The sequence below is a fragment of the Tamandua tetradactyla genome, chromosome 2 (assembly GCF_023851605.1).
Source record: "Tamandua tetradactyla isolate mTamTet1 chromosome 2, mTamTet1.pri, whole genome shotgun sequence".
NCBI lineage: Eukaryota > Metazoa > Chordata > Mammalia > Pilosa > Myrmecophagidae > Tamandua > Tamandua tetradactyla.
This window is the reverse complement of record NC_135328.1, coordinates 124316233-124338738: the sequence shown is the minus strand read 5'-3', so window position 1 is coordinate 124338738 and position 22506 is coordinate 124316233. Positions and strand designations below refer to the sequence as shown.

Here is a 22506-nt window from a genome sequence, read left to right as displayed (position 1 = left end):
CTTTTACAAGCTATGCTGTTGTACAGTCTGTGTCCCTTCAGCTGCAGTTACTCAATATCTACCTTATTTCTATCTCCTGATGGTTTCTGTTCTTAGCTGAAATTCTCTAAGTTCATTCACAAATGTTAGTTCATATCAGTGAGACCATGCAATATTTGTCATTTTGTTTCTGGCTAATCTCACTCAGCATAATGTCCTCAGGTCCATCCATGTTGTTACATACGTCATAACTTTATTCTGTCTTACAACTGTGTAATATTCCATCGTATGTCTATACCACAGGTTGTTCAGCCACTCGTCTCTTGATGGACATTTGGGCTGTTTCCATCTCTTGGAATTGTAAATAATGCTGGTATTAGCATTGGTATGCAAATGTCTGTTTGTATCCTTGCCCTCATGTCTTCTGAGTAGATACCTAGCAATGGTATTGCCAATTCATATAACAGTTCTATACTTAGCCTCCTGAGGAACCACCAAGCTGCCTTCTACAGCGGTACCATTTGGACATTCCCACCAACAGTGGATAAGTGTGTCTCTTTCTCCACAGCTTCTCCAGCACTTGTCATTTTCTGTTTTATTGATAATGGCCATTCTAGTGGATGTGAGATGATATCTCATTGTGGTTTTGATTTGCATTTCCCTAATATCCAGGGAAGTTGAGCATCTTTTCATATGCCTTTGGTCACTTGTATTTCCTCTTCTGAGAAGTGTCTGTTCATGTCTTTTGCCCATTCTGTAATTGGGCTGTTTGTCTTTTTGTTGTTGAGTTGAACAGTCTCTTTTTATATTCTGGATACTACACCTTTATCAGACATATCGTTTCCAGATATTTACTCCCATTAAAAAGGCTGTCTTTTAAATTTCTTGACAGAGTTCTTTGATGCACAAAAGTGTTTAATTTTGGGGAGTTCCCATTTCTTTCTTTCTTCAATGCTCGTGCTTTGGGTGTACGAAACCACCTCCTATTGTAAGATTTATAAGATATTTCCCTGCATTTTCCTCTAAAAGTTTTATGGTCTTAGATCTAATGTTTAGGTCTTTGATCCATTTTGAGTTGATTTTTGTATACAGTGTGAGATATGGATCCTCTTTCATTCTTTTGCATGTGGCTGTCCAGTTCTCTAGACACCATTTATTGAAGAGATTTTCTGTCCCAGGTTGAGTTGACTTGACTATCTTGTCAAAGAGCAATTTTCCAAAGATGAGATGGTCAACATCTGAACCATCTGTTCTATTCCTTTGGTCTGTGTTTCTATCTTTATGCTAGTACCATGCTGTTTTGACCACTGTAGCTTTGTAATACGCCTAAAAGTTGGTTAGTATGAGACCTCTGATTTCATTTTTTTTTCTCAGAATATTTTTCTCAGGATGTTATTTTCTTTCTCAGAATAATCGGGCCACCCTGGTCTTCCAGATAAATTTGGTTATTGGCTTTTCTATTTCTGAAAAGTAAGTTTTTGGAATTTTAATTGGTATTGCATTGAATCTCTAAATCAGTTTAGGTAAAATTGACGTCTTAACTATATTTAATCTTCCAATCCATTAACACGGTATGCCCTTCCATTTTTTCAGGTCTTCTGTGATTTCTTTTAGTAATTTTTTATAGTTTTCTTTGTATAGGTCTTTTGTATCCTTAGTTAAATTTACTGCTAAATATTTTATTCTTTTGACTGCAATTGAAAATGGAATTTGTTTCTTGATTTCCCCCTTCAGATTATTCATTACTAGTATATAGAAACACTACAGGTTTTTTGAGTGTTGAGCTTGTAGCCTTCCACTTTGCTGTACTCATTTATTAGCTCTTGGAGTTTTACTGTGGATCTTTCAGAGTTTTTGACATATATTATCTTATCATCTGCAAACAGTGAGAGTTTTACTTCTTTCTTTCCAATTTTGATGCCTTGAGTTAGGTAGCATTCCGTTTGCTTCAGTTTTCTAGACGCTGGGGTCTGAATTCCTTGAGGGAGGGATTCTACCTGAGCTGGGCCCCACCCCTCTCCTGGGGAAGGCACAGCCTCCAGACAGACTCTCAAACAAGCTTAATTCTGCCAATGCCTGGGGCAGTTGGAGCCTGATTAGCCGTGCAGCTGTATCCAAAGAGCAGTCAAGCTGCAGAAACACAGCCACAAAAAAGAAAAGGAAAAAACGTCTTTTTCAGAGCTGAACTCCAGTTGCTTGGGTTTGCCAATCAAGAGCTTAAGTTGGTACATTGCTCTAAGTATCTCCAGGTCCTATGTTCCCCTTTCTTTTCTTCATGGCCCAGACTCTTTCTTGAATTTTGTGCTGCAGATCCTAAAACCTCTTTTTTTTTTTTTTTTTTCTGACCATGGTGCCCCCTCTGCATGGGGGCAAAAAGCAGCAACCTCTGCTTTTACTCAAGGTTCAGCTGAGCTGGGGGCCTATTTTTAGTAGTCAGAATTTGTTAATTAATTCCACGATTGAAGCTTGGTTGCATTCAGCCCCTGCTGCTAGTAAAGTCTCTTTCTTATCCCCTCTGTGAAGCAGTCTGTGGGGTTGGGGTGCCGGCCGCAGCAGTTTGTGGAATTCGTGGTTCTGGTTGGGCTTGCAGCCGGTCCGGCTTGTCCAGGCTGGGGTACGCTGTGTGTTGGTCACTGACATGGCCCTGGCTGCTGTTCTGTACTGTTCCTGGTGGCTGTTTACCAGCTGCCCTAGAGGATGAATTAAATCCCACGCCTCGCGCTGCCGCCATTTTGGCTCCTTCCTCAATCTGTATTTTCATTTTCATTTGCTTCAATATTTTTCCTGATTTCCTCTTTAACCTATTAGTTGTTTAAGAGTACATTGGTTAACCTCCGTGTATTTGTAATTTTTCATTTTTCTCTCTGTTAATTGTTTCTAGCTTTCATTCATTCTATTGTGTTCAGAGAAGGTACATAGAATGATTTCAGCATTTTTTAGTTTATTGAGACTTTTTTTGTGACCTAAGATGTGGTCGTTCCTGGAGAAGGATCCGTGGGCATTTGGAAAGAGTGTGTTCTGTGTTGTTAGGTGAAGTGTTCTGTACAGACATACCTTGTTTAATTGCACTTCACCTTATTGCACTTTGCAGATACGCATTTTTTATAAATTGAAGTTTGTGGAAACCCTGAGTCGAGCAAGTCTGTTGGTTCCATTTTCCAACAGCATGTGTTCACTTTGTGACTCTGTCATATTTCTGTTAGGGTATATATGTTATTTTTTTTCGACAATGCTATTAGACACTTAAAAGATTATAGTGTAACCATAACTTTCATATGCACTGGGAAACTAAAAAATTCATGTGTCTTGCTTGATTACAATATTCACTTTTTTGTCTTGATCTGGAACGGAACATGCAGAATCTCTGAGGTATGCCTGTATATATCTGTGAGGTCTAGTTGGTTTAGGGTATCATTCAAGTCTTTTGTTTTTTTACTGATCTTCATTCAAGATAGATGTCTATCCAGTATTAAAGTGAAATTTTAGAGTCTCCTATTCATGTAGAACCATCAGTTTCTTCTTTAAAACTGTCTCTATTTGTTTCACATGTTTTTGGGTTCTTGTCTTAGGTGCCTGTATATTTATAATTGTTACATATTCTTGTTGAATTGACCTCTTTACTTAGTACATGATGACTGTCTTTGTTGCTCTTAACAGTTTTTTTTACTTAGTCTATTTTATCAGGTATTAATATTGCCACCCTGGCTCTCTTTTGGTTACTTTATTAAGCAGTGTATATTTTTTTCTATCCTTCACTTTCAACCTCCTTATGTCTTGGAATTGAAGGTACGTTTTTTGTAGATAGCATATATTTGGGACATTCTTTTTTATCCATTCTGCCAGTCACTGCCTTCTGACTGGAAAGTTTTACATTTAAAGTGACTACAGATAACACAGGACTTTCTGCTGTCATTTTGTTATTTAGTATTTGAACGTCATATCTTTTTTTGTCCCTCAGTTCTTCCATTAATGCCTACTTTCATATTTGTTTGATTTTTTTTGTATCGTACCACATTGTTTCTTTTCATTTCTGTCTGGATATGTTTTTCATCTGTTTTTCTCCTGGTTACCCTGGGGTTAAAGTTTAACATTCTAAATGTGTAACAGTCATTTTTTATCTGATACCAACTTGATGTCAATAGCATACACATACACTGTTCCTTTCCCCTCTGTCCTTTATCTTCTTGTATTGTATGTCCAGGACCATAGATTTATCATTACATTTTTATGCATTTGTATTTTAGCATGTGTAGAAAGTAAGTGGGGTTACATTCTAAAAAATACGGCACAGTAGTACTGGCGTTTATCATTACCCGAATGGTTATCTTTAGTGAAATCTTTATTTCTTTATGCAGCTTTGAAACACTATCTAGTCTGGTGTCTTTTCCTTTCGTTCTGAAGAACTGCTTCTAGCACTGCTTCTGGGACAGGACTAGTTTGATAAACTCTCTTTCTGTTTATCTGGAAATATCTTAATCTCTCCCTCATTTTTGACAGAAGTCTTGCCGTATTTAAAATTCTTGGTTGGCAATTGTTTTCTTACAGCACGTTAAGTATTTTAAGTTTTTTTATTTTATTTTTTAAATATCAAAAAACACCTAACAGGGCGGGCCGCGGTGGCTCAGCGGGCAAGAGTGCTTGCCTGCCGTGCCGGAGGACCCCGGTTCGATTCCCGGCCCCAGCCCATGTAAAAAACAAAACAAACAAACAAAATATAATAAAACAAGAAAATGTTTAAAAATGTTTCCCTTTCTTCCTTCCTTCCTTCCTTCCATCCTTCCTTCCTTCTCTGTCTTTCCTTCCTTTCCTCCCTCTCTCTTTAAAAAAAAAAAAAAAAACACCTAACAAATGCAAACATTCCTATTTTGATCATTCCGTTCTACATATATAATCAGTAATTCACAATATCATCCCATAGTTGCATATTCATCATCACCATCAGTTCTTGGAACATTTGCATCTATTCAGAAAAAGAGATAAAATGAAAACAGAAAAAAAATTTATACATACCATACCCCTTTACCCCTCCCTTTCATTGATCACTAGCATTTCAAACAATTTATTTTAACAGCAAGTAGAAAGGTTTTAAGAGAACTTCCATACATTAACGTCAAGTATTTTAAAACCCACTACTTTCTTGCGTCCCTGGTTTCTGTTAAGAAATCTGCACCTAATCTAATTGGGAATCCATTAGATTCCATTGCATGCTAGTTTTCTCTTCTCTCTTGTAGCTTTCAGAATTCTCCTTGTCCTTTACATTTGACAGTACCATGAATATATATTCTGGGCTTCTTGGGTATACATATTCATGTATTCTGCTAACTTTGCAAAATTTTCTGTGATTATTTCTTTGAATATTCCTTCTACTTTCCCTTTTCTTCTTTTGAGAGCCCTATAATGTGTATATTGGTATGCCTAATAGTGTCCCAGGGATCTCTTAGGTGATTTACACTTTTTATAATTCTTTTTTTCTTTCTGTTCCTCAGCCTGTCTAGTTTCGATTTTCTTGTCAGGAAGTGTGCTGATTCTCCTTCCTGTTCCAGTCTGCTGTTGAAGCCCTCCTGGGAATTTTTCATTTCAGTTGTTGTGGTCTTCAACTCCAGTAATTCTGTTTGGGTCCTTTTTAAAATTTCTATCTCTATATTAAGATTCTCATATTGCTTATTCATTGTTTTCCTGATATCCTCTTGTTCTTTCTCTGCATTTTCCTTAATTTCCTTGTGCATATTGAAGGTTATTTTAAAAAAAACTCTTTGTCCAATGTGTCTGTAGTCTTGTCTACTTATTGATAATTCTAGATTTTTATCCTCTTTTAATGGGCCATCATTTACTGATTCTTTGTCTTGAAATCTTTTGTTGTACACTGTTCATTTTAATATTTTAAAATGTTGATTTTGAGATGAACACCCTGAAGTATCTGTCTTGTAAGTTTGTAACCAGCTGGTGATATTAAAGTTTTTTTTCGCTGCAGCCCCCGTAGCAGTAAGTATGATTGCAAAGTACAAGAGCCTCCCTTCTTGAATGGCCTGTGTCTTACCCTGGGTTTGTGCTTGCCAGTGAATGGCCTTACGAGTGCCCCTGTTTATGGGAACTGGAGTGCCCTCTGCATCCCAGCAGCCAGCTTTCTTCTTCTCTCCGTGTTCCCCTGCAGGATTTAATGCAGACAAGCCTTTACCCCAGCCCGGCTGCTGAGTTGTTTCTTGCACTGCTTTCCTTGTCTCAGGGTGCGTTTGCCTATAGGGCAGATTCTGCTGGAGTGGGAGTGGGAACACTGGGAAGGAGTTTCCAGCAGCAGTAAGGCCAGGGACCCACAGAGGGAGCCCCAGCAGGCTAAGCTGCCCTAGAGAGAGGATGGGGAAGGCCCAGTCAAGCCCCTGGAGCTTCTCCTGTGCCCCTTAGAGCTGTGCTTTCTTGACCAGCCTCCATGGCTCTGAGGGGTTGTACTGTCTCCATGTCTTCTGCCCCCTTTGTCCTGGGCAGATTGGAACAGTGTCCACCTTCTGTGCAGGACCCCAGCAGTTGAAGTGGCCCATCGAAGGCTGTGATCAGCAGCCAGCCCATGCCTGTTCTGCATCTTGGGGAAGTGTATTTTTAGCAGTCTGTGTCAGGACCTGCCAGCAGGTGGGTGCAGGTAACTGCTGCTCACAGTGTAACTTACTAATATTACTAATATTGGCTGCAGTTTAGCCCTCTTCTGCCCAGTTTTTCCTGGATACTGTAGAGTGTTCTTCTGGACTTCTCCTTTTCGACAAAGTTCTTATTTAATGGTTGTTTTGGCAGAGGAACTTACTCCACTATAGATCTGTTGGTAGGACTTTGATGCCCTTTTTGCTTCCAAATGTATGGTTATGGATCAATTTCCTGTTAAAAGAAAGCATTCTTTCCTTTTTCCTGGCCTTTATGCCATGTGATTTCTCTTTCCTGGCAGCAGTCCTTCCTGTCCATTCACTAAAGTTTGGTCCACATACCAAATTTGAGGAGCACATCTAATTTTACTACTTAAGTTATGGGAGAAACAGTGTGCAAGCAGTATTGTTGAGACATAGTATAGCATGGTTTAGACTATCCAAGTAGCTTTCCTGGAGTTTAAATGACCAAAGCTGTCATCAGTCGAATTTCTTCATTAGTCCACCATTCTATGCCTCTAGGCCTCACCTCATCTCTGCCCTTTCCAAACTACTGTCTTGAATTTGCCCTCACATTTGACCCCAAGCCTCTCTTTTAGCTTCAGTCTGAATCTGTGCCAATGTCATGGCAACTTCTCTAACTAACTCAGTGGGCATATACCTGGTTTCTATCATCCAGGGCACTCTGGTTTTCTTTGCTGTCTTTTCTCTCTGGCTTATAACATAGGTGATGCTTTCTCTTATTTCCAGGCTACGCTCGTACTCTGGGACTTTTTCTCGTCATCTGCTCTCTTGTTGGCCCCTGGCTTTGTGCTTGATAATTCACATGTTCTTGAGTTCTGCCGTTATCAAATTCATGTCTCTCCTGAGTTTTCGAAAAGCACAGCCTGCTGAAAATTCCTTTCTCCTTGCAATCTTGGCATCTCCTCTCATTATAATAATTCCAAGCCAGGGATCCATAGCAAACATTTTCATTTTAAAGATGCTCTCTCTCTTCCCCCCTAACTTATACAATATCTTTATAGAACTTTTACATCTCACAATTAGATATGTTTTTTATCATGGATTTTCAAACATACATGAAAGTAAAGAATATAATGAAATTTTATGTATCCATTTTCCAGCTTTAAATTATCATCAGTTTGCCAAACTAGTTTCATCTCCTTCCATTTTTTTCCCTCTGCACAAACTATATTTTTACTGAAAATTCTGCAGCGTTCACATATTTCCCTGTACCTGCTGAAATCATGTCATTGTTTGGGAAAGATCAGTCATAAATGAACTTAATCTTTCTTTTATGTTCTTTCAGCAGACAGTTTTACATAAATAGTCACTTTCAGATTGAGCGCTTTCATGATTTGTTTTTGCCACAGTGGAGGGGTAAATATGAGGTATCTGGAATAGGGAATATTTCTAAGCCCTTAGTTTACTCATCTGTTTAAATAATGACAGTAGATTATATGATCTAAGTCTGTTAGCGCTAATCATTCAAAAATTGAAGGTTTGATGTTGATTTTTTTAAAAAAATTTTCTTCTTTTATAACTTAGCCTTTTAGCAAAATTTAGCATACTGATGTAGCTTCAAAAGAAGACACCTAGATGATTCTCAGAAGGAAGTGAATTTCTAGTTTATTCATCATGAGACACTTTTCCCCTCAAAGATGAGAGCATGAACATCAATGAATTTAATATCTGCTTTTCCCTAGAGAACCTCCTTTTCACCTGACCAGAAGAGGCTGGGGTGAGTTTCCTGTCAGAGTTCAAGTTCACTTTAAGGACACCCAGAACAAGCGAATAGATATCATACATAATCTGAAGGTATTGTAATAAGTGTTGTTTCCCAGAAATGACTCAAATGTAAAGCAGCACTGTTAGGTCTTTTGGGAGGAGTCGTGAAGAGTTGTAGAAACAGTATAGAGCTTTTTGAGTGCAGTATGCTGACTGCTACAATACTCCTTTGTCTCCTGAACGTAGATTTGTTGCTGAGAGGTGGGGGGATTTATAACACAATGTATATTAATAAAAAAAAAAAAAAGAACTTATCAAGTAATAGAAGACTTGAATCTCTGATCAGATCTCACCATTATTAATTACCTGGGACCAAGTTTTTGTTTTGCTTTTTAAAAATAATCTATTCTTCTATAAAATGGGACAAATAATAAACCTTGTCTGTTTATTCCATGAGGTTATATATTTATATTTTTTGAAAGATAGAAGCGAACACATTTTAAGAAATATAAAGTACTGTACAAGGTCGTAATACTTTTGATTTGTGTTGTAAAAAATCCTTCCCTGTTATAACCCCATGGTTTATTGTGTAGCTATTCGATTCTACATTATATTTTATGAAGGATTTGTTGCACATATGGAAATAGTACTATTAAAGTTGAGTGGAAGAAAAAATACATAGTATAAAACTGTATAGTATGAAGTCAACTGATTTTTTTTAAAGAGAAAAAAACACAAAATATTGGAGTAATTGAATTTGAGATATTATGTACATTTTCCCCTACATTAGAAAAAAATATTTTCCAGTTTAATTTAATTACATTTTTAGCTTATGGTTGGAAGACATACCATTTTTTTAATGTTCCCCATAGGCCATCACTGTTGCAGTTTGGCGTGCATTTTTTCTCTGCATACGATGCTGTTCTAATGTTGCATGTCTACTAAAGCAAGCGTACTGTACTTGTGGTCTCCCACATTGTTCCCATTAATGGCTCCTGAAGTTGAACTAGAGAAAGCTGAGGGTATCTGTAGTATTCTTTTTTCCCCCCTCTTTCTTCTACTAGTGCACCTCTTTTAACCTTAAGACATGCTGAAATTTACCCTCCATTGGGGTAGAGCGTATGGCTGAACTTGATGTTTAAATTATTTTCTAGAAATTGATGTAAAATAGATTGTTCTATGATTTTAAAGAGCATTTAGGCACTTTGTTCAGAGGGACAGGACACTGTCCCACTTATTAGAAGAAAGTCTAAAATAGTTTGCTTTCTTTTAATCTTATTTTAAGCGCTGCTGCACATACCCTTGATGGTGAACTAGGCCCAGCCCTAATCCCTTCAATAAAGAATGTTGTTTACATAGTTTTCACACATATTGTGTTGTGTGAAATACAACACACAGGGTTGTATTTCAGAGTTCCTAGTGGAAGGTTTTTACAATGACAGTATTTAATATATTTATCAGTTTTTCTGTAAATCTTAATTTTGCTATTTACTATTTATTGACCGTGAGACCTTACAGACCTTGTAGTCTTCATTTGTACTGTGATCTCATTTTCCCTGTCATTTCTGTGTCTATCTCTGAGTCATCGTCTCCCTTTGAACTAAATATTCATTCAATTAAGGACTCTTCCCTTGTAATCTCTCTTGCATTCTCCCCTTTCCAGTGTTACTAGGCTGTTCTGCTCTTGTCTCTTGGTTGGCTTCCTTAACTGCCTCCTCTCCTCTGAGACCATACTGCATGCTGTCCTCAGATTTGCAGCAGAACATTTATGCTATGCCTGTCTCAGAAACCTTGACCAAATTCCTGTTGTGTTCACGTTCAGATTCCCTGGCCTACTATTTTAGTTTGTTAAAGCTGCTGGAATGCAATGTGCCAGAAATGGAATGGCTCTTAAAAAGGGAATTTATTGTTACAAGTTTACAGTTCTAAGGTTATAAAAATGTCCAAACAAAGGCACCCAGAAAAAGATACCTTGGTTCAAGAAAGGCTGATGGGTCTGAAACACTTCTCTCAGCTGGGAAGGCACATGGCTGGCATCTCCTGGGTCTCTGGCTTCTTGTTTCAAACATCCTCCCCAGGGACATCCTCTTTCTTCATCTCCAAAGGTCTCTGGCTGTGTGGGGTCTGTCGGCACTGAAGCTTTTTCAAAATAGTTACCTCTTAAAGGGGTCCAGTAAGCAACCCCACCTTGAATGGGTGGCGACACATCTCTATCAGACCATCTAATCAGAAGTTACCATCCACAATTGTGTGGGCCGCATCTCTAAGGAAACAATCAAAAGTGTCCTGCCTAGCAGTATTGAATGAGGATTAAAGAACATGGCTTTTCTGGGGTACATGACAGTTTCAGACCAGCACACCTACCATTCAGGGTTCTTTATGGTTTGACTCAGGATACTTCCCCTCAGTTGTCTCTCACTAATCTCTTGCATGAGCATCCTACTTCAGCCACCTCAGTCAATTCATGTCCCCAGAGTGCTGTGGGCTTTCTCCCTTTGTGTCGTTTTTCATGTCCACTTCTGGAAGTTTCTATTCTCAGTGTAACATATCCTGGCTATTTAGGCACAGTGCTTTCTCTGAACTCTGAAATTCTGTTGTACATAGCAATCCATATTTGATACTGTAACTGTTATATTAATTATTAAATGCTCTAAATATTAGAATTATATAAAATTTTAAATTCCTAGTGTGTTAGTTAGATTCAATTGTCAACTTGGCCAGGTGAGCATACCTAGTCTTGTTGCTGTAGACATAAGCCAACGGTATGTGAACCTCATCTGTTGCTAATTACATCTGCAGTCAGCTAGGAGGTGTGTCTGCTGCAATGAGTGACGTTTGACTTAATTGGCTGGTGCTTAAATGAGAGAGCGCCAAGTAGCACAGCCTAAGCAGCTTGGCGTTCCTAATCTCAGCACTCACAGCTCAGCCCAGGCCTTTGGAGATGCAGAAAGAAGTCACCCCGGGGAAAGTTGTTGGAACCCAGGGGCCTGGAGAGAAGACCAGCAGAGACCATCTTGTGCCTTCCATGTAAGAAAGAACCTCAGTGGAAAGTTCGCTGCCTTTCCTCTGAAGAACCAACAAAATAAATCCCCTTTTATTAAAAGCCAATCCGTCTCTGGCGTGTTGCATTCCAGCAGCTAGCAAACTGGAACACCCAGAATGCCCGAAATTCCTTTTTTTAGCATTCCTGTAACCTCTCCTCAGGTACTACCATGGAGTCCAGCACTACCCAAGACAACTCATTTACCCATCTAGTAAATGATTTTTTAGAAGTTTCTCTGATAAATTTACCTAAAACTGCCTTTTTTTTTTTAAAAAGCTTGATCTCATATCTCCTAGTTTTCATTTTGGAATAACAGAGAGCAATACTTTGTTTTAAAAAAAAAACCTAAAAATGTTTGATGATAGCTTTTATGTCTTTTCTGAAATCACATTTTTCTTTCGACAAAACCTGTTCCTCTAACATTTCTTATATACTAAACTTTCCATTTCCTCTTGCCATTTTGTTAACAGTTCTATCAATGTCCCCCTTAAAATGTCCCAAGAATGAAACATAGGCCAAGCAGATTATAGAGAGGATATTATTTCTGTCTACTGGATATTAAAAGGTGTGGCCCCAAATTGCCCTTATCTTTTTAGTAATCATGCTATTGATGAAGAGTTAAGTCTTTACTACTCCACATTTCTTAGCTGGAACTGCTGTCATTCCGCCCTGTATTACTTTTATCTTATGAACACTAAATTCACGTTGTCCTTTTAGTTTGGTTGTGAAGGGACTCAGGCAGATTGGCAACTACGCTTACGAAGCTGTAGAGGTAGATTTCAATTTACTAACCTACCCTTGGCTTCATCTCTTTTCTCTCCATATTTACTTTTTCTGTTTTTGAAAAATTTTGAAAAAAATTTAATGACTTTTTTTCCTTTTGATCTTATTTTAAAATACTTATATTATAAGCTGTCACAAATCCTTTTTTTAAAATGGTAGGATATAAATTTAAATAAGAAATAAGAACTCAGCCTCTTTGTATGTAATTGTAAACTTTTGTTTGTATTATTAATGTATTACTTTTGTTTGTATTATTAACATACTACGTTTCTTTTCTTAAAATAAATCATCAATGATGCTAATATATTTGAAGTATTTACCATTGTCTGTATTTTATTCATTTTTTTCAAAAATGCTTAGTAAATATATCCTAATATACAACTGTATCATCATACTACATGTGTATTTTTAGTTTTTTTTTTTACATGGACAGTCACCGGGAATCGAACCTGGGTCCTCTGGCATGGCAGGCAAGCATTCTTGCCTGCTGAGCCACCGTGGCCCGCCCCTACATGTGTATTTTTATAGCCTATCCTTTTTTTAAACATTTTTTTTATTGCTAAATAGAACATATATACAAAGAAAAGAAAGAGAAAGCGATGATTTTCAAGGTATACTTCAACAAGTAGATAAAGAACAGATTTCAGAGTTTGTTATGGGTCACCACTGGATTATTTCTTCTAGCTTCTCAAAAACACTGGGGGCTCTAAGAAATATTTTTTTTCTTATTTGTGAAAAATAACATATATACAAAAAAAAAATTTCAAAGCACACCACAACAATTAGTTGTAGAATGGATTTCAGAGTTTGGTATGGGCTACAATTCCACCGTTTTAGGTTTTTACTTTTAGCAGCTTTAAGATACTGGGGACTAAAAGAAATACCAATATAGTGGTTCGGCAGTCATACTGGTTTTTTAAACTGGCCTTCTTTGTATGACTCCATCACCTTTGATCTTTCTCCCACTCTTTAGGGATATTTGGGCTATGCCCATTCTAATATTTTCATGTCAGAAGGGGCTGTCAATGATATGGGGTGGGGGATGGAACTAGTTGATGTTCTGGAAAGGCTAGCCCCTCTTCATTTCAGGACTTATCTCATCCAGGGACCCTTCTGGAGGTTGCAGGTTTCTGGAAAATTACCCTAGTGCATGGAGGCTTTGTAGAATCTTATATAATGCCTTAGATATTCTTTAAGATTGGTGGGAATGGTTTTGGTTGGAGTTTGGCAAGTTTGATAGGAAGCAATGTCCAACTAAAGCTTGTGTAAGAGTGACCTCCAGAGTAGCCTCTCAGTTCTATTTGAGCTCTCTCAGCCACTGATACCTTATGATAGCCTGTCTTTTAAATATTTTTACATATCTATAAACATAATTTGAGTGGCTGGGTCATACTTTCACAAATTGATGGTTCAGGGTTTATGTAACCTTTCCTCTATTGTTGGACATTTATATTGCCTTCAGTTTGTAGTTATTACAGATAATGCTGCAGAAACCCATCTTTTCTGTCTAACAGTCCTTTAATTTCAACTGTTCTTAGAATAGATTTTTAGAAGTATATAGTTTATATTAAAAGTATAATAGCTGTATGTTTGAGGTTGTTTTGTCAGTTTGTTCAATTTTTTTCTTTCCACAGAAAACTTAAAGTGTTTTTGTAGAGGTGATGAATTGATAGTTTTTAGTAGGATAAAAGTAGATCCTATTATTTGAAGACTTGTGGTGAAAGATATTTTAGACGTAATTGTATCCTGAGATTTGCAAGTAGGCACAATGGAACTTAAAACTTTTTAATTTTTTAATAGCTGGATAGAACTTACACTGGCCTGCAGACTCTTGGAGCAGAGACGGTAGGTGTTTTTTTATATTATTATTTGGGAACAAGTAAAGTGAACGTTGGTCTTCATTTTTAGCTAGAAATAAAATGAATGCTAGATTTTTAAAAAGTTGCTCCCACCTCTTCTTTTTTTGTATTCATGATTTAATAACAGTAGCTATTATAGTTGGCTAGTTCAATCTTACCCTGTCCAGGGTAATGTGCTATGTGTCAGAAGATATCTGTTGTATGCTAGGCACTCTTCCAGGTGTTGGGGATACAGAAATGAACAGGGAACTCCTACCCTCAAAGAGCTGTGTTCTCTCTAATGTTGAGATTGAGGAGAAGGTAGATGGTGGATTTATACGTAATAAGATAATTTCAGGTACACATAAGTGCTGTGAAGACACTGTGGGGTAAGGCAGGTGCTTTAGCCAGTGTGGTTAGGGAATGCCTTTCTGAGGAAACATTTGATTGAGACCTACTGGTGAGGAGGAGGCACCGTTAAAGACTTAAGGAGAAGTTTAAGAAACAGAACCAGCAAACATTAAGGTCTCAATTTTGTGATTGATTTTACTGAAGTATCTATCTGTTAAACCAGATTAGATTGTATTTTAGGATATATCTTTTAGCTCTTGATTGAAATCACCATTGTGTATGATTAGAAATCATTTGTCACATCTGTTTAGATTCTGGGAAAGGATTTGGGATCTCTGAGACATTGATGATGGACTCATGGGCACAACCGCTGTCGATTTGGTGTAGGTAGTGGATGTTGAGCTCCATCGTCATTCTCTCGGGGAAGACTCCATTTATCCTCAGTCCTCCGAGTCAGATGTCTCTGATGCCCCTCCATCGTTGCCTTTGACCATTCCTGCTCCAGTGAAAGCTTCCTCACCGATAAAGCAGTCACTTGAGGCAGGACCTGTAGAGAAAGGTAATATTTAGCAGTTTTCCTTGTGTGGTGTCTTTCCATGGCATTCCTTCTTCTTATATTGCATAAAATGGTACTGAACTGCTGCCTTCAGAAACTTAGAGTGTACGGAAATGAACTTTTCCATAAATAGAACCTCTGCTACATAGTTCTATTCTGGAAATAGCCAAAACCCTACTCTTTTCAGAAATTTTTTTTTCAACTTCTATCAACATTTTTTATAATGTAGAAGTCACTAAAAATCATTAGATTTTTATTCCTTGGTAATTATAAAGGTTTTTTCTAATGTATTATAGAATGGCATTCTGATTCAGCTACTAATTCTCTGAACAAGAAACTTTAATAATAAGTATCTGATCTTACTTAAAATGCAGTATAAGATTCATCATCATCAAATATATTTTGATCATGGCATTTTTCATTTAATAAGTATATAAATATATACATAAGTATTTAAACTATCAGTATACATAATATATACATATAAGATGAAATTGGTTCTAAATTATGTTAGTTTTACCTCTAAGCCTGTATTTTAGTGTGGTGTTAATATTTAGATATTTGATAAACTCTCAGCTTTATTCCTTTTCATATTTCAGTTGTATCTTTTTTATGGGCTTTTAATGAGACAATATCATTATATTGAATTAGTGCTTTTTTTGAGTCTTTTTCCAGTTAAATAATTTTTCAATATATGAAAAATGGAAAGACATAAAGAATTTGTTTACCTTTTATATATTGTTTTATAGTTAATGTGTTCTAATTCTTGGATAGAAATACTTTAATATGATTCTAGGCATATTTACTCTCCCCCTCCCTCAGCTTATAAAGGGATCATAAATACTATTGATTATATTTTTTACTACCAGTAAATGGTTTAAGTGACTATTGAAAGGGCAGGGAGTTTTAATTATTTCATTCTTTCCCCACAATGGCAGGATCTTATTTCACAGTTGACCAGTCACTTATCATTTCCTTTTTGTTTTCAATTAGGATTCCCAACCAGCACCGAAGCTGAGAGACACACTACATTTTATTCTTTACCATCTTCATTGGAACAAACACCCACCAAAATGACAGCTTCCCAGAAAGTTACCTTTTGTTCTCATGGAAATTCGGCTTTCCAGCCCATAGCATCAAGCTGCAAAATTGTGCCACAAAGTCAAGTTCCTAATCCTGAGTCACCTGGAAAATCCTTCCAGCCCATCACCATGAGCTGCAAGATTGTCTCAGGTATGCAGGAAGATGTGCGGAAGAAGATGTGTGTGAAGTTGACTGGATGTAAATATTGTAGGGATGGCAAAAGAAAGGACTATGGCTTTTTTTTTCTTTAAGTTCTTCTAAGCAAGATTTTGTTTGCTTATTAAGAAAAGAGACTTAATCACTATTGATGGCTCTAATTGAGTATAGTGTCATTTATATGGAAATTTTTGAATTGGGGAAAGAAAGAAACAAAACATTCACTTGTTTTTTCTTTGCCCCCTAGAATTAGCAGCTTAGGTAAATTGTTTGGCAGGATAGATGTTTGCAAATAAGGTAGGAACTGAGTTTGGAGGCTAAATTAGGTAACCACATTGGTTTGGAGTTAAGAACTTCGAGGGCAGAAATTGGCTTGGAATTGAAATATTTTTCATTCTATTTCTGGCCACTCTAGAGAATTATTTGTTCCTGTTATAGTTGGTAGTTCTTAGGCTTCATTTTCATTAAGATTGGATGGTCCTTTGTATTATGGAAACGACATTTTTGTTAAAGGTATTTCTAGTAGGAATATGCATTATGGTTTTGGCTGTATTACCTCAGAAAAGACATGAAAGAGACATGAAGCAGAAAAAACAAAGTGCTAAAGTAGACCACTAAACAAAATATGATCCAAGTCTTTGAAATTGATAAATTGATGAAATCTTTGAAATTCATGAAGGGATAATCATGGACTCACATGTCAGAAGTCAAGTATATATCAGAAAAGTTAAATTTGGGTTGGTAAAATAACATGTAATTTTACCTACAAGTTAACATTTTAGAATTTGCTACTGCGGAGGTGGAATAGGCTGAACATATAAATTGATTTGGAGTTTAGAGAAATAATTGGATGACAGATTTGATCAGTAAGAGACAGTTGAGGATGTTTGTTGGTGCATTGGCAGCCTTTGGGAGTACTCTATGGGAGTATGAGTCTCTCTGGAAGGGTCTCTGATAGATTGTTGACAGAGATTTTTGTTCTGGATAGGTGAATTTCCCATATTCATATTAGAAATGAATTGCAAGTCAAGACACCTTTGTCTTAGAATTCAGCAGTTCCATTACTTTTTTTTTTTTGAATGGGCAGGCACTGGGAATTGAACTCAAGTCTCTGGCATGGGAGGTGAGAATTTGGCCACTGAGCCACAGTTGCTGCACTGACCCCATTACTTTTTTTCTTTTTCTTTTCTTTTTTTGCGTGGCCTGGCACCAGGAGCCAAACCCGCATGGCAGGCGAAAACTCTGCCTACTGAGCCACTGTGGCCCACCCCCCCTTTACTTTTTGAATGTTAATGTGCATAACAATCATTAGATGATGTGTATAAAATGCAGATTTATGTTCGGTAGGTCTCGGGTAGGATCTCAGAATCTGTTTCCAAGAAGCTTCCTGATGGTGGTGATGCTGCTGGTCTGAGGACGAGACTGGGGTGAGGCAGGCGAGTCCTGCCCTTGCTGTGCTGCCACTGCTCAGTCTCTGAGGCATAGTCCCACTCTGGTTTCCTGATTTGTCACCTTTGTCCAGAGCAGCCCTGTCCTCCTTTTGTCTTCACATCTTAGATAGGTTGAATCTGTGTATTTTGTTTCTTTTCTCTCTTTAACTAATAAAGGTTCCCCAATATCTACTCCAAGTCCATCACCGTTGCCTCGAACCCCAACTTCTACTCCAGTCCATGTGAAGCAAGGCACTGCCAGCTCCGTTATTAATAATCCTTATGTTATTGTGGACAAGCCTGGGCAGGTTCTCGGAGCCACTGCTCCCAGTACAGGTGTGTATTTGATCAATATTTACACACTATAGAACATTTGATCTTCTATTAAAGATGAAATCCTAATGTGACTTTTAGCAGACTTGTAATGGGAGAGTAAAATCTCCAGCCATAAATAAGATGTGTGAATATGTAAAAGTAACTTCAATACTGTTTCTTTGAGGGAAGAGTTATTGTTTATAAAAGTTAATAGAAATTTCATTAAGTTTTCTTTTTATTTCTAAAGCTTAAAGGTGAGACATAATTAATTTTCTTTTAAAAAAAATGTGTAGTGGGGACAGCCAAATCAATAGGCCAAGCCCTCAATCTTGGGGTTTGTTCATCTGAAACTTATACCTGCAAAGGATAGGCTAGGCCTACTTAAAATTAGGCCAAAGAGTCACCCCCAGAAAACCTCTTTTGTTGCTCAAATGTGGCTTAGCTCTCTGAGCCGACACGGCAAGCAAACTCTCTGCCCTCCTCCTCTCTACGTGGGACGTGACTCCCAGGAGTATAAACCTCCCTGGCAACATGGGACAGAAATGCTAGAATGATCTGGGACTCAGCATCAAGGAATTGAGAAAACCTTCTAGACTGAAACAGGGAAGAGAGAAGTGAGACAAAATAAAGTGTCAGTGGCTGAGAGATTTCAGAGTCGAGAGATTATCCTGGAGGTTATTCTTATGTATTATATAGATATCCCCTTTTTTAGTGTAAGGTGTATTAGAGAGGCTAGAGGAAACTGCCTGAAACTATAGAGCTGTGTTTCAGTAGCCATGTTCCTTGAAGATGATTGTATAATGATATAACTTTCACAGTGTGACTGTGTGATTGTGAAAACCTTGTGTCCGATGCTCCTTTTATCTGTGGTATGGACAGATGAGTAAAAAGTATGGATAAATAATAAATGAATAGGTGGATCAAAGATTAAAATATATTGGGTAGATGGAAATACTTGTGGTCAATGAAAGGGAGGGGTAAGGGATATGGTATGTATGAGTTCTTTCTTTTTTCTTTTGATTTCTTTTTCTGGGGTGATGCAAATGTTCTAAGAAATGATCATGGTGATGAATATACAACTATGTGATGATATTATGAGCCATTCATTGTACACCAAGTATGGAATGGTCATAAGTTAACAATGTTTTGTTTTGTCAATAAAAGAAAAGAAAAAAAATATTTTCATTTGGAAGACTTAATCCTTTTGGGCCTGCAAGTAATATGGTTATCAACTTTTCCAAATTAAGCATTTAGTACAAAAATAGCTTTGTGAACTGTATACATTTCTCTCCACATGATCAAGATGATCTTTACTTTTCTGTGAATAAGATAAATTTTGTTTGTGAGAGGGAATTGAAACCTGCAGTTGTAAAAGCAATTCTAATAGAAAAAATAATTGTTCTTTGGGTTTACCACGTTTATCATCACATTTTCAATCAATTACATGGTGCTTTTCAGTTTTTTGAAGTGCTCAGACTAAAATTATTTAAATTATTCCCTTTGATTAATCTGTATTTAAACACATGCCCCTTAACTTTCCTATAGCTTTCACTTGTAATTATGTAATTAGGAGAAATAAAATAAGAACGACTATAAAGTTATTAGAATTTTTTTTTTTAATGTATTGGATTCAACCCACGTGAATGAAAGTTGGGCTTTTCTAAATAGTGTTTTGGAAAAACTGGACTTTAACAATGGTTGTAATTGTGCAACGCCTTTAAAAATATTGCTTCCAGAGCTTTCCGTATAGTCTTTTGACTATATGTAAAAGATGTCAAATACAGTTGTCCAATAAAGATGTTTAGTTTTAGGAACCAGCCACAAGTCTTTAGAAGCAAATCTGGTGACTGGAGTAGGTGATCAGACACCATTTTTGGTCAGTACTTAGTTGAAATAAGATAATGTGACTTGTTTTTATCAGAATCTAGAGACAGTTGTACAGAAGACTCAATTACAAAATGTTTGGTGTTGATGGCATTTTTGATTAGGTATAACCTTCCACACTTTTAGAAGAGCTAGCAGTTACTTGAATACATTTTTTCTAGTACATTTCTTAAATAATTAATACCATTATATTATAATATCTCTTGTGTGAGGAACAGAATATATATAATGTTAACTTCTTTTTATTTCTTCTTCTACATGTCTGTCCATATTAGCTTCCTGTCTCTTTTCTGGTTGAGCATATATAAAGTGGTGAACTTAGTAGGGATGAATCCTTAAATATTTTTTCCTTAATAGTTCTATGAACTATGAGTTTTCCACCATTAAAAATGCAAAAAATTTAAAATCTAAAAACACAAAAATAGTAGAAAAGAACAGAAAGAAATGCTTTAAAATTCTCTTTGTAATTTCCACATTGTTTATATTTTATTTTTAAATTTTCTTTGCTTATCAGGAAGTCCTACAGGCAAGCTCTCCAGTGCCTCTCAGGTCTCCCAAGGAACGAGTTCCCCTATTCCTAAAATTCACGGAAGTAGTTTTGTAACATCTACTGTCAAGGTAACACTCTTATTGCATTATTGCACTCAGCTAGTTTCTAAAGGCAGTACATTCCAGCCCAGCAGGAATTTTTAGGTTGATAACGCAAACTTTGTAAAGTAGAATCTTTAAGCAAGTAAATATCTTGAAGATCATCTACTTCAGACTCCTCCTTCCCCATTTTTGGTCTTTCTGTATGGTAGAAAATGCTTCTCAGTCCTTCCATCAAATGTTCGCCCTGCACCTATTTGAAAATTTACTGTCATGAGTACGTGGCCCATTATATATTTGACAGTTTTTTTGTTTTTCTGAATTTTGGCATATAGAAACATGCGTCTTATAACATTTGCATCAATAAGGAATGAATGCATTTTCTTTTCCACATGTTGGTCTTTTAGTTATTCAAAGCAATTCTTATGTCTCCATTAAGTTTTTCTTTTTTTTTTTTAATACATGGGCAGGCACCAGGAATTGAACCCGGGTCTCTGGCATGACAGGCAATCCATTAAGTTTTATTCCTTCTTCAGAATAAACTGCTCTAAGCCAATCCTTTGAAGTTAAAAATATATATTTTTTTATTTAAGAAAACAAAAACAATACACTTAGAACCACCAAAAATACTAGTTAGCTTATCCATAGGCATATTTAAATAAAGTGTCCAAATAATCATTATAAAATCTGTGTTTGTACAGTAAGTGTCATAAAACAATTTAAAATTAAGGCGACAAGGAAAAACTACAGATTCAGATATCAGAATTTCTTAAATTCTAAATATTAAACACTAATATAAATATCATTCAATCAGCTGTCAACACTGTTTGAATGTTCTCAAAATGTCAAGTAGAAAGTTATTACAAATATCAGTGTTGCTATAGTAATGACCTATGATACTAAACATTTTCCTGATTTCAGGAAAATATAAAGATACAAATGTTTTTACAGTTAACATATAAAAATCTTAACCACCTAAAATGGGTATCTTAGTTAACTTATTCCATGGTCATATTTAAATAGAATATCTAAATGATCATTGTAAAGCCTGTTTGTACAATATGTTTCATAAACCAATTTAAAATTAAAGCAAGGAAGGAAAAAAATCTACAGATACAGATTTCAGAATTCCTTCAATTGTAAATATTAAACACTGTCTTAAATACCATTTGATTAACTATCAAAACTGTGTGCATTCTCAAAATATCAAATAGAAAGTTATTACAAATATCAACTTTGCTATTGGTAGTGACCTATGTTATTAAACATTTCCAAATTTTTAATTTCAGAAATTTATTTTATCTAATATTACTATAGCTGCCTATAATTTTCTTTTTACCACTTTTTTGTAAAATATAGCATATGTATACAAAACGAAGAAAGAAATATCAGTAATTTTCAAAGCACACTTCAACAAACAGCTACAGAACAGGTCCCAGAGTTTGCCTTGGGCTACCATGCCCTCATCTCAGATTTTTCCTTCTAGCTGTTCCAAAACACTGGAGGCTTTACCAGAGTTATAATAATGAAATCATACAGTATCTGTTCTTTTGTCTGACTTACTTCCTTCAGCATATGTTCTCAAGGTTCATCCATATTGTCATATTTCATTACATCATTTCATCTTACTGCTGTGTGATATTCCATCGTGTATATATATAAACCACATTTTGTTTATGCACTCATCTGTTGATGGGCACCTGGATTGTTTCCATCTCTTCGTGATTGTGAATAGAGCTGCTATGAACATCAGTGTGCAAATGTCTGTTCATGCCACTGCCCTCAACTCTTTTGGGTGTATACTGAGTATTGTTATTGCCGGATTATAGGGCAACTCAATATTTAGTTTTCTGAGAAATTGCCAAACTGACTTCGACAGCAGCTGATCCATTAAACATTCCCACCAGCAGTGAATAAATGCTCCAATTTCTCCACATCCTTTCTAGCATTTATAGTTTCCTGTTTGTTTAATAGCAGCCATTCTTATAGGTGTGAGGTAATGTCTCATTGTCATCTTAATTTACATCTCCTTTGAAATTTAGAACTGCAAGTTTGATCTGTTTTGTTCAGGTGAGAGTGCTAGATACCAGCTCACAATTTGGCAAAGCATTTCCTGCTGTTTGGTTAATTATTCAGCTTGTTACTC

General features: G+C 36.5%; 1 protein-coding gene across 4 annotated transcripts in view; it reads left to right on the top strand.

The window, feature by feature from the left end:
• Positions 1 to 22506, top strand: part of YEATS2 (YEATS domain containing 2) — a 194398-nt gene that overhangs the window by 90249 nt on the left and 81643 nt on the right. For all 4 annotated transcript variants that reach the window (XM_077148751.1, XM_077148749.1, XM_077148750.1 and 1 more), the window contains exons 8-13: positions 8312 to 8423; positions 13960 to 14008; positions 14740 to 14907; positions 15898 to 16137; positions 17751 to 17909; positions 20287 to 20390. In XM_077148751.1, the coding sequence (XP_077004866.1) occupies positions 8312 to 8423; positions 13960 to 14008; positions 14740 to 14907; positions 15898 to 16137; positions 17751 to 17909; positions 20287 to 20390 (832 nt within the window). The remainder of the gene's footprint in view (positions 1 to 8311; positions 8424 to 13959; positions 14009 to 14739; positions 14908 to 15897; positions 16138 to 17750; positions 17910 to 20286; positions 20391 to 22506) is intronic.